Source organism: Daldinia loculata, assembly GCF_022478755.1.
Source record: "Daldinia loculata strain CBS 113971 unplaced genomic scaffold F4817scaffold_63, whole genome shotgun sequence".
Classification (NCBI taxonomy): domain Eukaryota; kingdom Fungi; phylum Ascomycota; class Sordariomycetes; order Xylariales; family Hypoxylaceae; genus Daldinia; species Daldinia loculata.
This window is the reverse complement of record NW_026054917.1, coordinates 1-18,437: the sequence shown is the minus strand read 5'-3', so window position 1 is coordinate 18,437 and position 18,437 is coordinate 1. Positions and strand designations below refer to the sequence as shown.

General features: G+C 31.5%; 3 protein-coding genes across 3 annotated transcripts; 2 read left to right on the top strand and 1 right to left on the bottom strand.

Annotated features, from left to right (window-relative positions):
* Positions 1–3,343: 3,343 nt before the first annotated feature.
* Positions 3,344–5,236, top strand: F4817DRAFT_319592 (MFS general substrate transporter; the record flags this gene model as incomplete). Its single annotated transcript, XM_049301081.1, has 6 exons — positions 3,344–3,396; positions 3,453–3,710; positions 3,769–3,975; positions 4,025–4,366; positions 4,418–4,981; positions 5,053–5,236. The coding sequence occupies 6 exons, from the start codon at positions 3,344–3,346 to the stop codon at positions 5,234–5,236; spliced, it is 1,608 nt and encodes a 535-aa protein (XP_049155323.1).
* A 409-nt stretch (positions 5,237–5,645) lies between these two features.
* On the top strand, positions 5,646–6,913 carry F4817DRAFT_349095 (RraA-like protein). Its single transcript, XM_049304790.1, has 4 exons — positions 5,646–5,958; positions 6,020–6,194; positions 6,263–6,433; positions 6,513–6,913. The coding sequence occupies exons 1-4, from the start codon at positions 5,816–5,818 to the stop codon at positions 6,786–6,788; spliced, it is 765 nt and encodes a 254-aa protein (XP_049155322.1). The 5' UTR covers positions 5,646–5,815; the 3' UTR covers positions 6,789–6,913.
* Positions 6,914–11,689, bottom strand: F4817DRAFT_349090 (uncharacterized protein). Its single transcript, XM_049304789.1, has 2 exons — positions 9,519–11,689; positions 6,914–9,364 (listed from the first exon to the last, which is right to left on the bottom strand). The coding sequence occupies exons 1-2, from the start codon at positions 11,555–11,557 to the stop codon at positions 7,465–7,467; spliced, it is 3,939 nt and encodes a 1,312-aa protein (XP_049155321.1). The 5' UTR covers positions 11,558–11,689; the 3' UTR covers positions 6,914–7,464.
* Positions 11,690–18,437: the final 6,748 nt, after the last annotated feature.

Genomic DNA, 18,437 nt, shown 5'->3' with positions numbered 1-18,437 from the left:
AGGGTATGGACTTAGAGTATTATTCTACCAAAATAGAACCAACAACTTTGTTATACGTACTCATGTAGCTAGCTTCCAAAACTACATGTAAGCAACATTAGGTCAAGCACAATTGGTTTACATAATAACGTACCTGCATGGACAATGTAACTAGTCTTACCTACCTTATTTTATATATGTACCTACCTAGGGAGATACATACATGTATGTTTTGAGATACTCGGCTTACAATAAGGCTGTGAGGTTGCAACAAGGAAAGTTGTAAGTTTAATTTCACTTAACACAACACAAAACATAACATAACATCAACGGATCCCCATCATGCTGCCAGGTGGCTAATTCCCTGCAGTGAATCACAACGAATTGTGACCGCATTCCAACTGCGCCACCTAGGACATAACCATTCGGGTAGACCGATCCGACGCCGGGTAATTACGCTAAATAATAAAGAGCAAAGGGACATGTGACATTGAATTCATGTCATTGGATAGGCGTAGCCCTACGAGATAAAAATACACCGAGGGCGTTTCTGAATATACGTTAAAGGAAAGTCTAATACAACAAGTTGTTTGTTGTTCCTACAAGACCTAGTTAAAGGGTCGAGTGTTACCACTTGTTTGTTTATGTTACAAACTTCACTAAATACAGCTTTACCCGTCATATCCTTGTCCGTTTCCCCAGCTTCTACCTAACTGGTAGGAACTAATAAGCAGTCTCGTCGTATTGGAATACAGACCGAATTGCTTAGTTACTAATGGAAAGTGGAGAGCTGGATAACATCAAAGCCCAGGTACATAACACGTGGGGTCCATGAAAATAGTAGTCGGCCTGGTAGTTGTAATTATCTAGTTGTCACAAAAGGTTAACCTTTGATAACCCCTAGAGAGGGTCTGTGTACAAGTTAGCGCTAACGTCTTCTATTGTTAAGACATCGTATTTGGACATCATCTAAGAATATATGTATATATAGATGTATGGACAGCACAAAAGAAATAACAACTGTTGCGTGGCTCTGCTTTTCTTTTTCTTTAAGCGCTTATTAACCGATCTCTCGCATGGTTTCATTCAATCCTTTTTAGAGTCAACACAAATTCAACTCCCAAGAATTCGGATTAGATCATAAGATACTCTAAATAGTATAGTACATTTATGGATCAGAGCCGAGTTTCGCGCCAATATTTTAAACTCCCATTCTCTTAAAAGACAATACGAGGGTTTTACGAACGTCGACTAGCCAAATACATAAACTCTACTATTCGCCGAGGCAAACACCGCGGCATGTAATTATATGGACAAAGAAATATTGTCAATATGTATCTCCTTTGATACTCCAATCAGGGGGGGAGTGTAATGAGTGGGACGATAGACCAGTCGGAATCCACTCCCTCCCAATAGAACTATTATTATCTAGAAATCCCAAGAAACTAGCTCTATGTAGCTCTATGTAGCTCCATGTGATAGATGCCATATTTGGACATTGTTCCTAAAGTTATTTGTTAATTAAGTTCAAGGTAGCACAAAAGCGAACTACCTAGGGCCAGAATTTTACTGTCCAAGTTCCTGGGAATTAGCCGCGCCTCTAGGGGGTGGCTTATGTTATCATGTGATATATCAACAAGGCTAAGCTCGGATGATCGAATGTACGTTGTGAAGAAGCCCCCGCCAAACTTGATGAAAACAAGATGTATTGCGGCTCCAGCTTAAAGTCGTCGGGCAGCGGTTAAAAGAGGAATCAGAAGTTAAATTCGACGCCATATAATTCCTTCATTCTGTTTAAACATGTTTGTCATGTGTAGATGAATAGCACATTCCTCGTTTCAGACCGCCGAGTAAATTGCCACTATTGGCAAGACAAACAAGTTGAACGAAGCATCCGCGGGTGTGACGATCCTGTTTCTCAGTCCAGGATACAGCAGAAGTTACACAAACGGGACTTGACATGATCTGTCTCTGTGGCGCTTAGGGGTGTCACTCCCGGCTAGGTTTACTTAGTGCCAGTTTTGAGCCCATCATGTTGTTCGCATCACGTTTCACAGGACCCCAGCATTCTCAACTATTTTAGGATTGGGCCATAGAAATAGCATACCCTGTAGAAAATAAATTTTGACAACAGACATGGGTACGGTGTACGTCGATACCTCGGCAGTTAGGGGGGTACGTACAAAAACTCTAGGTACAGCATGGATCTTACTTGTCCCAATTCCATACGGTTGGAAACTTCATCTCCACGAGGAGTAGATTAGTGCGTCAGGGGAGAGAGTTGACACAAACATCGTACTCGAGACCATATTGTATGGTGCCATTTATGTCTCGTTCATATCCCAGACAAATACCAAACGAACAACAGTAATAGGAGTAACTATCTGAATAACTACATATAGTTACCTAAGGAGCTAAGTATAATACTATAAGTAAAATTAATTATGTTATAATACCATGCTCCGTGTAAATAGATACATGATCTCCTAGTGGACGTTTCTCATGTCCTACCTCACACAACAGCAACCCGTCATTTGCCGTTACATATCAAGGTATTAACAACTAGACAATGTCAAACTGCTAGCTATCCCCGTCAAGTCAGAACCAAGCAAAAGTCCATAGAGAGTATTTGAGTCCCTGTCTGTCCCTAGCGTAGTCGTGACGGGATGTGTTGACTCGGATTCTTACAGGTTTATTCTAGTGTTTTACTCTGGGTCTACCCCGGAGGCTGAGTCGTACATATATAGCTAGCCCTGTACAACTAGGCAGTCTCATCGAAGGAAATAGGAGACAAGAAACAGATAGATTATGAGTTACCCGGGTACGTAAGGGGCCGCACGGAAACCTAAGGTTAGGTAAGGTCTGCATTCTATATATATTATTTTAAGTATTCAGATGCATACGTGCATGCCCATATATAATTTAAGTTGAGAATATCCCACCGTTCCTGCTGTAATTATCAATGCTTCTCGGCAAGGTCAACAGAAAAGCAAAAAAAATAAAGACGCAGTAGCCTTCTTTGCGAGGTTCGGCATCAGAAGCTGTTAGGCACTACGAGAAAGTACACAACATAGATGCCTACAGAAGGTAAATAAATATTGCTTTAGGCTGGAAAGTGGCTACCTACCCGCCAGCAGTCAACGTCCTATTTTGGGGGAGGAATAATTGTCTGCCTATTGTGCACTGCAAGAAAGAGAAGAAGAAGAAACCAAGGGAACCAAAATATTCGTCCTCGTAAGGGTGAATTGAACTTAAGTTAAATCCTACCAACAGCGCTGCCGACGTAGCACTACCGAAAACCTCGTCTCTAGCTCGATATAGCTGCTCTAACTGCTCTCGCCCCGGCCATTTCTCGATCGCTACGATGTCATATCATCATGCTATTCACGGCTGGCAACAGGTAACCCTGATTATAACGTAAGGAACGCCAATCTATTTGAATTATGACCGTACTGGGCTGACAGCTTTGATAGTCAACTTGTAGGACTTCTGTTCTCGGCCTTAGACGCATCTATCGTCTCAACCTCTCTTGTTACTATATCCATTGATCTCCAGAACTTCCTAGATGCCCCTTGGGTCGTTCTCTCCTATCTATTGGCCTACCTTGGCTGCGCCATTGGATTTGCTAAGCTGAGCGATATTTTCGGGCGGCGTGATATGTTATTTTGCTCATGGGCCCTCTTCATCAGCTTCTCTATTGGGTGTGCTCGCTCAACCACCATGACTCAGTTGTGCGTCTACTTCCCTTCCTATTTCCTATGTAAGAGCATTAACTAATATACTCGACAGGATTATCTGTCGAGCCTTCCAAGGAATGGGTGGTGCGGGCTTGTATAGCCTAAGTCAGATTGTACTCTTCGAAGTAGGCCCATCTGATAAGCCTAGCCTAATGGGTGGACTGGTAGGTATCACATTAGCAATATCGTATGTGTTAGGCCCTATTCTAGGAGCTGTAATTTCGTCGACAAGCCAGTGGACTATCATATTTTGGATTAAGTGCGTGCCAACTACCTGAGCTTTAGATTAATGCTAACATGCGCAATAGCGTGCCGGCCGGCGTGATGGTTCTCGTTGCTATATATCTGGCATCACCAACCGAACTTATCGCACACCAGAGGGGATGGAGCTCGATTCGAAAAATCGACTTCGTCGGGAATATTACAGTTGTATTAGCATGCGCTCTGCTAGTATTTTCACTGCAGGAGGCCGGCACTTACACGTATCGGTGGGATAGTACGACTATTGTTGCAGCCTTGTCAATTGCATCTCTCAGCTGGGTAGCCTTCTTCACATGGGAGATATTTATCGGCCTTAAAGGCAGGACACATATCGAGCCTATATTTCCCCTGAGGCTCTTTTTTCGACGAGTATATGCGAGCTGCGTGATGTATGTATGAGTGATCGAATGTCAAACAGCGGGACAGCTAACGAAGGACAGATGTACATTTTGTACTGGCTTCGTCTACCTGTCAGTTCTCGTCATCCTTCCCGAACGGTTCCAGATTGTTAGCGGAGAGAGCGCGCTCTATTCGGGCATCCACCTTTTACCATTGTTAGGTGCAACTTCTTTCGGGGCCTTTCTCGCCGGTATTATCTCACGCAATAGGAACAATACATCGTGGACGTTAATGTTGGCCCAAGTCTTTCAACTTGTCGGCATTAGCTTTATGTCCACGCTCAAGGATGCTACGACTGAAACCAAAGCGCAGTATGGGTTCCAGGTAATTCTGGGTCTTGGATTTGGACTATCTCTTGGGGCGGGAACAATTATGGCTTCGGTGCAGTCGCAAAGCCAAGATCTAGCCGTCGCCCAAGGCGCAATCGCGCAAGCTCGAGTATTCGGTGGTGCTATTGGGATAGCAGTTTGCAGTATCATGTTCAACAGAAAGGTAACAGTTGAACTCAGCGGCAAGATGGACGCTGAAGACTTAGCTGCGTTACATCACAGCCCAACCATCGCTCCGTGGCTACCAGATGAGCTTAAACTTCTCGTGCGCTCCGTGTAAGTCTCAGCAGCTAGTCGATAATATTATTAGCTACCTATGTATATGAAGTTAACATTGGTTGATATAGGTACGCATCGGCTTTTACGAGTGACATAAATATCATGATTGGTATTGCAGCGGTCGGTGTCATTGCCAGCGCGGTCACTTACGAGCGTCGGCCACCCGCAATGTCTACTATCTCGCAGACTAAAGGGGTCTTGGGGGTTGAGGGACACAGTGATACAGAGCTCATATTAGTGGCCCCTCGATAACTCGTATTTTATCGATTCTTTGATGGCCTTCTTCTTATCCTCGGACCCGACGGCAGGAATATAACAAATTGGCAAATTGTTATGAGACGAGACTCTGTTATACGTAAAAATGATAAGAATAATGTATCACGTTTCACATGACGTAGCTATATGATAGCTTTGGCTATCCGAGACTTGGAGACGAATCATCGGCTCCCCTTGGAAACCCAGGTACGTTGTATTCATCCAATCCGAATCCGAATCCGAATCAAATGTCTTATTTTAATCAAACTTCACTAACGTGATAACTACATTAATTACATATAGGTATTTATCTCCTTAGAGATGCTTTACTTACCTAATGATAATGATAATAGAACCCAATTAAAAGCATGTGCTTGAATAACATGCTAATTACATATATGATGTAATCATAGGTACTGGACATCATAGGCTCGGGTGAACGTATTGACTTAATCAATGTATAACAGACAATTCAACTATGCATCAAACTCTAGTTACATAAATAATACCAACGTTTTCGAGATCTGCTATAACAAGAAAAATAACAAAGCGTCTATGTTTTAATAACGGATCTCCATGATATCCGCATTGCGCATCCAGCTTAGAAATCCTCCTCTCGGCACCGCTACACAACACACGCAATTCAGCCGAGTTCGGTATTTCGGCAATATGACAGAATCTCAAGATATTATCATTAAAGAACTACAGAAGTACACAACGTAAGGAAAAGCAACACAAGCGCCACAACCCAACCAACCCAACTAATTTCCTAAACTTTAGCTGCGACGTCTCAGACGCCTTGTGCAAGCTCAAATACCGTAATGGCGGGTTTTTATCCGGCTTGACCATGTGGTCCCCTCGACGCCAGGATGGTCATACCAAGATCGTTGGCCCGGCCTACACTGTTAAGTACGTGCCGTTAGACGATCCATCGCCTAAACATCCAACCCACTATGTACGTTAAACAAGTAAAAATGAAAAAAGGGCCTGCGTAGCGGAGAAAGGTGCTAACTATGGCCTAAGATTGATACAGTACCTAAGGGTGCTGTAGTCTTTGTTTCTTGCCCTCCCAAAACTCCGAATGCCGTGTATGGAGGCTTAATGTCGACCCGCGCCCGATTTAGGGGCGCCGTCGGGTCTATCATCGACGGACGTTTCCGTGACTTGCAAGAGCAGCGTGAATTAGAGTATCCGGTATGATTATCATTCTCTTCAAATAATTATCTAAGCCCCCCTTTCCCCTTACACGTTTACCGACGCATAAGAATCATAGATCTTTGCCCGTGGGACGGGGACGGCACCTCCAGCTGAACTACTCAAGGTAGCTGCCGTCAACGTGCCTGTGAAACTGCAAACAGACGAGCAAGACATGGATATTCGACCGGGAGACTACCTAATTGCGGACCTGAACGGCGTCGTCGTCTTACCTGTAGAGTTGGCAGAGCAAGCCTTACCACTGATGCAGAAGCAAGTTGACGCGGATGATAAGATGGCAGAGGCGATTAAGAAAGGGATGAGCTTTGCCGAGGCTAGTAAGAAATTCAGATAAGCGTGAAACCTGGCTTTCAATTGTAGACAGGAAGCATGAGACCTGCGTATCGAGTTTCTAGAATATCTCACTCCCGCACAACAGTTTAAACATTCTCATGAATTTAATTTAATTACGATAAAATTCTAATTCTTAGAAACAAGACGACCTTTAAATATTGGTAAAACATGAATCATATCCAGCGGGTTGTACATCCGAACATATAACCCTTGGAATGTGTAGCCTAGGTACAACCATCGCCTAGAGATAACGTACGATATCACCAAAGTCTCCATACCTGTTAGCCCACGCAACAAATAAAAGAACAAGCCAGCCGGTTTAATTAGCAGCTATCTATCGTACATAGTTATGAGCAGCTGCGTATTCGATAGGCTTGGCAATAATGAACTACAAATACCTAAAACTCCAAACCCATGCCTATCTTCATGAGTCGCTGTTGTTCCCGTGGTATCATGCTGACGCTATCCGTCCAGTGACAAATGCAAACAAATAAACAAACCAGCTCAGTATAGATGATGCGACGAATGCAAGTCTATGCGACTGTAATAGGTGGAAGAAAGAGGAGGGAGGCAGCCCGTCTCGACTGTGTCTCAACAAGCCCGCGGAAAAGATGAGACCTACAATACTAAAAGTAACGATAGAAAGCCGATGTTATAAAACACCTTCGGGATCAACCTCACCCAAACCTTTCAAGCTGTTTTGTTACGGTCATCATCTTCTCAATCAACTCGGGAATCCGAAACGGCTTCACCAATACGTCGTCACATCCGGCGGCCTTGGCCTCTAATATCTGCTCCATGCGCGCATTGGCGCTGACCGCGATGATAGGTATCCGTGGCCCCTTAAAATAACCCGTCTTCTCCAGCTCTCTAATTTTGCGCGTGCAGGTGAGACCGTCCTGTACGGGCATCTCAATGTCCATCAAGATAAGGCTAAGTGGGAATTGCCCATCCGCACGGTTCGTGTGCTGAAGTTTCTCCAGGGCCTCTACTCCGTGATTGGCCACCTCGACCGAACACCCACTATTCTGAAGGTCACGACGGGTGATCTGTTGGTTGATTAGGTTATCTTCGACTAGGAGGATACCTTCGATCTGTGGCGTGAGCAGCCTCTTGCCTGGCTTTGTCATAGTAAACGGACCCCTATTTGATGCTTTGCCAGCGGCGCTGCTTGTTGTCTTCAGGATGTGGCCGACAGCCTCCGCAGCTGCCCGAGCCTCTCTGAATGCCTCTTCACTCGGCACCTGAGCTTCAATGTAGAATGCAAAGGTCGAACCTTGACCGGGACTAGATGCTACTCCAATAGCGCCATTCTGCAACTCTGTGAGCCTGCGGCTAATAAACAGCCCGAGCCCCGAACCTCCATATTTCACATGGGTTTTCGAATTGGCCTGGACGAAGCGTTGGAATAGAGAAGACTTCTCTTCTTCAGTGAGTCCTTGCCCTGTATCCTTAACTTCGAACATAAGATAGATCCTGTTCTCCTCAGGTATTGGCGAAGATGGTCTATCACCTTGCCATATCGTTTCCAGTGCGCGTGGGATGAATTGGACCGAAGAGGCACGATCCTCGGGGCGGGTCTTGGAAGCGCTCATCGTAATCGAAACATTTCTCGTCGGTCCATTCTTCGTGAATTTCAATGCGTTTGTCAGGAGGTTGATAAGAACTTGTTTCAGTCGAGAAGGATCTAAATCCAGAAACTCGATATTGAGCTTATTATACGATTGGTCAACTACCATGGTCAAATCGATGTCGACTCTACGAGCTTCCACCTCGAACATCTTGAAAGCCTCTTGCGCAATGTGGATAGGATTGACCGTAATCGGAGTAATAGATAAAAGATTCGAGTCCAGCTTGGACATTGTCAAGATGTCATCGACAATTCGTTTTTGATGCTGAGCACAAGCGATTATTGTCTCTGCGTTGTCTATACTGTCCTTTACTAACTGGGACCCTTCCTTCCAGATGCGGCCCGGTGTATCGGCTGTGGGAGAGTTCAACACGCCATTTTGATCAGGCTTCACAGACATCGAATCGATCAATTCTTGGGCCTTGGCAAGGCACCCGATAACTGCATCGGCACATTGAACGATGGCACTTAGAGGGTTACGCATCTCGTGCGAAGTCATGTCGATAAAGTTTTCTTGCTGTCGCTTTGATTCGATCGCCTCGTCCTTCCGTTGCCGCTCCTTTTCGAATTGCCATTTTTGTAATGAGACATCACTCAGGCAGCCCGTAAATGTTTGAATTGCCCCCTCCGAGTTACTCACTGGCATAAAGGTAGCAAGGACCCAACGTGGTGCAGTAATCTGTTCGCCAGTAGTGTCTGTTTCAGTCCACAACGTCTTTAACCGAAGTTCGGCAGTCTGCGACTTGCATTCTTTAACGAGGGTGGCAAGCGTCTTCTTTAGGACCGGCATATCCTCATCGACGACACAAAATTCGAATGGCTTAACTGACACTTGGGAGAGGTCCACTCTCTCCAGGCCGCACATTTCGTAGAAGACATTGTTGGCTCCGATCAAACGGCCATCGAGAGCCATGTCATACATCCCCACTGTAGCGAGCTCCGCCATCCTACAGCAGGTAAAGTTAGTCTCTGGCCTTTCAAAGGCTTGGGGGTTATCTTGTAGCTTTGTTCTGTGGATTTTCGAGGCTCGCTGAGACTGAGGAATATGGATTGTTACGTGGAGAGCGGAGGTCGTGTACATGTTGAAGTATTAGTACTTACCGCTTGAGGTTCTCTGCCTGTTGGGCCTTGCGAATTGCTTCTTCGGCGGCCTTCTTATGTAAAGTCACATCTGTCAAACATGCTAAAACCTGATTAATGTTGCCATTAGGACCCCGTTCAGCTTTCAAGGAAGCCAGAACGTGCCGGACACTCCCGTCCTCCGCATCAAGGTCCAAACCGGCTTTCTCGAAACTAGGAGAGCTTCCAATGGGATGCTGAAGGGGATAAGTATCCTCTACCGGCCGTCGAACTCTTAACTCAATAGTCACAGTAAGAGTTCGTTGAAGTTCTTCATATGCTCGCTGTACATTAGGCTTGTCTTCCTCGATGACGCAGGACAAGAAACCCTCGGGTGTAAGTGGATTTACTTGGGGAGCGCCAGTGATGCGATGCCAGGCATCATTAGCAAATGTGATATTGCCACGATGGTTACCGAAGCACATTCCAACTGGGATGAATTCGGCGATCTGCTGAAACTTTTGGACAGATTCTGTAGCTTCTTTCGTCTGCATTGCGAGCATCGCCTGGTCATATGCGGCTTGCTCGGCGATATTGCGACCCCTTCGTGCTTCTTCTTCTAGAAGTACGGTAGACGCTAGTGTTGTAGTTAGTTTCTGCCCTAGCAAGGAGATATATTGTTGGTAGTCATTGTCGTACGGTCGACGAGGATTGAGCCCGAGCAAGAGCAAGCCTAGCACATGCTCATCTTTTGTTGGCCGTATAGGGCAAATGATAGCCTCGTGACAAGGGTCTTTGAAACCACGCCATTGTAGACCCTCGAGCAACGACTCTGGTAATGTCCCATTCTTGATTTGCAATAGTATTGGGGTCTGCGATTCGAGAGCCTCTCTAAAGGATGAAGACAAACCTAGATCGCTTCCATCTAGCTGTAACTTCGGGGGGGCTATAGGATGACCCTGCGGAATACCCAAACAGCCTTCTAGTCGACCAGCTTTTCCTGCAGACGACGCCTCCGGGTCTTCTTCAACCGAGTAGAGGATAGCAAGGGGAATATCGTAGGTCGGCTGGCACGCTTCGAGTTCTTGGATGAGCTTAGCCCAGTAGGACTTGACGTCACGGGCAGTGACCAGAGTGTCGCCTAAATCAATCAGCATTTGCATGCGTCTCTCCCAAAGTCGCATAGAAGTTGTGTCTTGGATAGGCTGGATAAAACCAAGGCACTTATTCTTCTCGGTGATAGGTATCATAGACCACTTGAGATACTTCTCTTCGGAACTCCCATCAGCTTTCTCTACAAAGAACCGCCACTCATCCTCATTGCGCGTACGCTTCTTTGAGGCCATCGAAGACATTGCCAACTTTATCTTTTCGCAGAAATCAGGCCAAGCGTCCTCTACCGACTTCCCCAATAAAGCAGGATGCTTGGAGCCACACAGCTGGCTGAATGCTTCGTTGTATAGAGTCGTCAACTGGTCACCCCAGTAGATAACAATGGGTCTTGAGTCTGCAAGAACCTGGTTGAAAGTTTGCTGGAGGAGAGGAGGCCAGAGGGACAGCGGGCCGAGAGGTGTGGCCGCCCAGTCCAGAGTGTTGATTACATGAACAAAGGACTCCTGATCTAGCATGAAATCTGGAGGCGTCCAACCATAATCTCCATCTTCTGAAGCCACGGATAGGGCGCTATCGTGTAGGATATTGTTATTATTTCCCCGGCTATGCGAGGCCCTCCTGCCATGGATGTCTTCTTCCGACGTCAATCCATGATTACCACCAACAACAGCCCATTTATTGCTGATTATCGACCGCGTCCAGATTATACTCTCGAAAAGGGACGTGTGGCTTAGGATCGAACTACGGGGGACAGGATCAGTCACCCAGTCCCAAAAAGATCCATGGCGCGACTGGGATAACTCGACGAGTCGCGCGTGTAGGGAGGGTTGTTGGCGTAAGGCGGGGTTCGCATAGATTGGCTGCGGCGACTGTGCCGGAGCAATCGCGACGACGAAGGTCGGTCTAGGATCAGAATCGAGAAGTTCAAGAATGCCGACGCCGGATATTCCCATTGGTGGGTACATCATCAGCACAACTAGTGGCGTGGCGACGTCGTTCGATGTTTGCGGCGACTGTATGCCACATGGTTAAGTGTGTAATGTAATGGTGGAAATGGTCAAGTACGATAGTTCCGAAATGGACGCGGGCAGGAAAAAGTCTTACAAAAATTAATTTTTCCGAAAGAATATTACTCTTAAGTTTTTTTAATTAATAAAGTAATTGAGAAAGTAATTAATAAAGAAAATAATAAGTAAATAATAAAGTAATAAAAAAGTATATATATTTACGTAAAAAATTTTTTAAAAATTAATAAAATTTGTAAGGTTTTATTTAATGTAAAATTTAATAAATAAAAAAATAAAAAAAAGATTTTTTTTATAAATTATTTTAATAATATAATTAACGTATAAATAAAATAAATATGGTAATTTATTTAATAATTTATATAAATTTATATAATAATAATATTTATTAATAATTTTTTTATAAAATTTTTTTTAATATTTTTATTAATTTAATTTATTATAAATATATTGTATTTTTTTATTATATTATTAATTTATTATATTTATTATATTATTAATTTATTATATTTCATTATATTTATTACATTATTAATTTATTATATTTTAAAAAATTTTATTAAGTTTAAATTATCGTGGGAAAATTTATAAATATTTTTTTAATATATTTATAAATATTGTTTATATTTTAATATCTTTTATTTTATTTTTTTAATTATTAATTTATAATTTTTAAATTTTTTTAATAATAGCTTTAACTTTTTTAATATAATTATAAATATAAATAATATTTTTTTTTTAATTTTTTTAAATTATATATTACTTGTTTTAATTAATTATATTTTTATACTTTATTTAATATTTCCACCAATTATATAACTTTTATAAATTATTAAATATTTTTTTATTAAAAAATTTTATATTTTAAACTATTTAATTATTTATATAAAAAATTAAAAGCTTTTTTAAGTTTATTTAACTTTTTGATTTAATTTATATATATTTATTTTATTTATTATTAATTTTATAAATTTTTTTTTAATATATTATTAATAATATTTTTAATATTTTTTATTTATATTTTTATATTTTCAATATTATTATTTTTATTATTTACCGTAATATTTTTATTATCGATTTTTTTATTATTTTTAATAATAAATATAAAAATATTAAAATTATAAATATTAAATATAAATTTTGCTACGTTTTTATATAATTATATTTTCGATATTTTTTTCTATTTTTTTATTTATTATTAAAATATAAAAGTTTTTTAATATTTTAAAAATTATATAATTTATATTAATTTTAATATTAACAATATTTTCGTAATATTAATTAATAATTTATTAAATTTTAATAAAAAATTTTTATTTATTTATATAATTTCGAAATATTTTTTGGTTAAAACATATAATAAAATTCTTTTATATTATTTAAAATTTTAATTATTTTTTAATTTAATTATATAAATTTTTTACAATTTTATTATTATTTTATAATATAATAAACTATTATTTAATTAATTGTAAAAATTAAATTTTATTAATATATTAATTATTTTTTTAAATTAAACTATTTTTTTAATTTTATAATATATATTATTTTAATTTAATATACTTTTAAATCTTTAATTTTTTTTTAAAAAATAAAAGTATTTTTTTATTATTATAAAATAAACATTTTAATAAAAGATTATTTATTTTAACAATATAATTATTTACTTTTAATAATATACTTTTTCGGTTAATAATTTTTGAAATTATTTTAATATTTTAATATTATTTAAATTAATAATATTTTAAATTATTATTAAATTAAATTAATATTTACTTTAATTAAAGTTTTAAAATATTTTAATTTTACATATTTTAGTTTTAAAATTTATATTAATTAATAATATAATTAAAATATAATTATAAATATATAATAATTTTATTTTTAAAAATATAATTAAATAAAAATATATAAATTTATAATATAAAAATTATATTTTTAAAATTTATAATAATAATATTAATATTTTTAAATAATATTTTTATTATATTAAATTTAAAAAATAATATAAAAAAAAATTATTTTTAATAATAATAATAAATTTTTTTTTTTATAATTGTGTAATAAGTTTTAATTTTTCGAATTAATTACATTTACTTAAATTAACTACATTTATTTTAATTTAAACATTAAATTTTAAACTAATATTTTAATTTAAAATTTAAATTTTAAACCAATTAAATATTAAAATTAATTAATTTTATTCCGTTTATTTATATTAAGTTTAATTTTATTTTGTTTATTTATATTAAAATTAATTCCATTTTATTTATCCGCATTTAAATTTAATTTTTAAAATTAAAAATATTATAATTAATAATTATAACAATATAATTAATAATTATAACAATATAATTAATAATTATATTAATAATAATATTATTAATTTAATATTTAATTTTATTTTAACGTTTATTTTTAATATTTCTTTTATTAATTTCCATTTTTTATTTTTATTTTTATTACTTTTTTTATATAATTTTAATTTTTTTAATATTAACTTATTTATTTTATTAAATTAATTAATTAATTTTACTATATTTTATATTAATAATTTTTTAATATATTATTAATTATATATTAAAACATATTTTTTTTATTATATAAAATATTTTAATATTAATATATTTTATTTATTTATTTACTTTTTTAAAAAAAAATTAATTTTATAAAATAATTATTGATTATTATTACTTTTAATTATAAAATATATTTAATTTAAAATTTTTATTTATTATATAAATTTACTTTTTATAAAATTTTATAAAATTAAATTATTAATATAATCTTATATATTTTTCAATAATTAAAAATATTTAATTTATATATTAAATCTTTAATATATTTTGATATTATTAACAAATTAACCTATTAAATAAACCATTTTTTTATTAATTTTCTTAAAAAATTATATTTTTTTATATAATTTAATATATATTATATTTTTAATTTAAATTTATATATAACTTTATTTAAATTATATTATAACATTAATAATTTTATATTATTAAAATTAAAATATAAAATTAAAATAATATTAATCCATAATTTTTAAAATATAATATAATAATATTTTATAATTATTTTAATATTTTAATTTTTCTTTTAATTTATTTATTTATTTATAAATAGTAATTGGTTAATATTATTAATTTTATCTTTAATTTTATAAATAAAATTTATTAAAATTTTAATATAAACTTTAAATTTTTATTAAATATTATTTTTATAAATAATCTTTAATTATAAAATAAAAAAGATTATAATATTAACAATATTTATTAATTTATTTTATAAATTATATAACTTAAAATAAATATTATTTTTTTATTAAATTTATATATAATAATTATTATTATATTAAAATAATTAAATCTTTTAATAAATTATATTATATTTTTTAATAATATTTTTAATAATTTAATAATAAAATCTTATATAATTATATAATATAATATTATTATTAAATTAATAAATATTAACTATTTATAAATTTTAAATTTATTATTTTTATTTTTTTAATATTTTAAATAATATTTAATATATTTTTTTATTTTTTAAAATAAATTTTATATATATATACCTTTTAAATTATAAACCATTTTTTTAAATTTAAAATAATATTATTAATTATATACCATTTTTAATAAATTTTATACATAAATTAATAATATTATTAACCATTTTTAACCAATATTAAATATATAATATATAAATTTATTTTTAAATTTATATTTATACCATTTTATTATATTTTTTTTTAATTATTTTTATTAATTTTAATATTTTTTATAATTAATATAATTGTTTATTTTTTTATATTTTTAAATTGTTTAAAATTTAAATATTTTATTAATAATTAATTTTATTATGATATAACTAAAATTTTCTATAATACTTTTAAATATTATTTTATTTTTATTTTTTTTTTTTTTATTTATTAAATTATTAATTATAAATAATTTTAATAATATATTAAATATTAAATTTAATTATTTTAATATATAAAGAATTTTTAAATAAAATTATAATAAATAAATTAAAATAATTATTAATTTATTATTTATTTTATTAATATTTAATATTTATAATATTATTTATTTAATAATGTTTTTTATTATTTTAATAAATTTAAATTAAAATTCGTTAAAATCGGGTTTACGTTTAATTACGCCATAAACGTTATAAAACGCTTGGTCCGTGTCATTATATTTATAAATCCACAAGTTTAAAAAGGTAATTAAAGCATAAATTTTAACGAATTTTAATTTAAAACAATTTAAACGTTTTTAACCACATTAAAATAAGTTTTTTTAAAAATTAAACTTTATATTTACAATAATTTAATATTTAATAATAACGTATAAAATAGCTTTTATTTTTATAACTCGGAGTTAATATTATATTTTTTTTACTTTTTTATTTTTTTTTTATATTTATACGGTATCGCGTTATAATATCGTAAGCTTTAACGTTTAAAAATACGTAATAATACCAAAAATAATATATTAACATTTACATCCGCACGTTTACACTTACAACCACGTTTAAAATATTTTTTATTTTTATAACTTAAAACTTTTAATTTAATTACTTAAACTTTTTAACTATTTTACATACTCGTATAACATTACGTTATAATATTATAAACTTTAACGTAATATATTTTTAAAAACGTTATAACCGGTATTATAACCGGTGTTACGGCTAATACAAGCTATTTTTAACACCCGGAAACATTTAAAACGCGTATATTTATTAATAATAAAGTTAATAAATATTTTAAATTAATTAAAACTTATTTTTAACGCGTTAATATTATTATTTTTAATATTATTTTTAATATTAAATAATTTAATATAGTAAAAATCGCTTAAATTATTTTAAACCAAAAATGCGAAATTCGTAAAAAAAGGTAGGTTAAAAATATAATTGGTTAAAAAAAAATGTGGCAAAAAAAGTATAACAAAGTTCGCGTCATTAGTTTAAATTCATTAAAATAAATTTTTTATTATTTTATAATTTATTAATATTATAATTAATTTTTCGCAAAATTATAATTATATTTAATATTAATAATATATTTATATAAAATATATTACTTTTAATTTTATTATTTAATATTAACTTTTCATTTTAATAAAAATTTTAAATAAAAACATTATTAATGTAATATTTTAAATAAAAATATTCTTTTTGTTTTATTTTTATATAAAATAAAATATAAAAATATTAAAACTTTATTATTTAAATATGTTAATTTTAAAAAATATAATTTAATCCATATTTTAATAATATAAAAAAATAAATTTTATAAATTCTTTTTATAAAATTTTAAATATTTAAATTTTAATTAATATTAAAATAAATAAGATTTTTACAATATATTTTTTCCTTACATTTAATATTATTAATATTTTTTTATTTTTACAGTTTTATTTTAACAATATAATTTTCTTTTATTAAAATAATTAAATTTTTTATAAATATTATAAAATATATTTTTATAAAAATCTAATTATTTTTATATAAATTTTTAAATTAATTAAATTAATTAAATTAATTAAATTAATTAAATTAATTAAATTAATTAAATTAATTAAATTAATTAAATTAATTAAATTAATTAAATTAATTAACATTTTAATTATTTTTAATTATTTTTATTTAATTTTTTAAAATTATAATTTTTAATTTATTAATATTAAATTTTAATAATTTTACCAATAAATAATTTAAAAATAATTTTTTAAAATTTAAAAATAATTTAGTTTTTTTAAATAATTTAAAAACTTTTTTAAAATATTATTTATATTATTTATATATATATTAATAAAGTTTTTTTATAAGTAAAATCTTTAATCCATAAATTATTAAATATATAAATTTAAATTTTTAAAACTTATAAATATTACGTTTAAAATTTTAAATCTTTTAAATAATATTATTATCATTTAATTTTTATATTATTTAATAACCAAAAATTAATAAAAAAAAACTAATCCATTTATAATTATAAAATGTTATTATTTTTTTATTTTATTTACAATTTCTTTTTATTAAAATATTAAATATACGTTTAATAAAATACATTTATTTAAAAACTATAAATTAATAATAATATAGCTTTTTCGTTTTTTATTTATAATTTTTTATACCATAAAATATAAATAATTAAATAATATTAATTTTTTTATTTATTTTAATTTTCTTTTATTATATATTTTATTAAAAATAACATTTATAAACTTTTTATTTTTAACATTTAATAAATATATTTATTTTACTTTATATTTATTTTATTAATTATTAATAAAATTAACAATTATTTTTTTTCTTTTAAAAATATTAATAATTTTTTAATTATATTATAAATTATAACTTTTTACTATTTTGATTAATTTTTTACCAAATATTAATAATATATTATAATAATATATTTCGTTTTTAAAAATTATTTTCAAAATATTATTAAATTTTTATACTTTAAAATTAAAAGCTTTTTGTTGAAATTTTAGTTTTTTTTTTTTTATAATTTACCATAAATCTTTTATAATTATTATTTTTAATAATAAAATATATAATATATAATTATTAATATAAAATTTTTTAATTAAAAAATTATCGTTAATATTATTATTAAAAATAATAAATATTATTTAAATAACGTTTATTTTTTTTAAATTATTATTATAAAACAATTTATTATAATTTTATTAATTATACCTATTTTTATTTTATAAAATATTATAATCTTTTTATTACTTTAATTAATAAAAATAATTATATAAATAATATTTAATATATATATATTATATAATAT

Excerpts from the sequence above, each read along its gene's own strand:
- F4817DRAFT_349095 (XM_049304790.1), top strand. The coding sequence starts at position 5,816 with ATGATATCCGCATTGCGCATCCAGCTTAGAAATCCTCCTCTCGGCACC. Across the intron at positions 5,959-6,019 it reads GAACTACAGAAGTACACAAC|CTGCGACGTCTCAGACGCCT; the intron begins GTAAGGAAAAGC and ends CCTAAACTTTAG. Across the intron at positions 6,195-6,262 it reads CTAAACATCCAACCCACTAT|ATTGATACAGTACCTAAGGG; the intron begins GTACGTTAAACA and ends CTATGGCCTAAG.
- F4817DRAFT_349090 (XM_049304789.1), bottom strand. The coding sequence starts at position 11,557 with ATGATGTACCCACCAATGGGAATATCCGGCGTCGGCATTCTTGAACTT. Across the intron at positions 9,365-9,518 it reads CAGGCAGAGAACCTCAAGCG|GATGGCGGAGCTCGCTACAG; the intron begins GTAAGTACTAAT and ends TACCTGCTGTAG.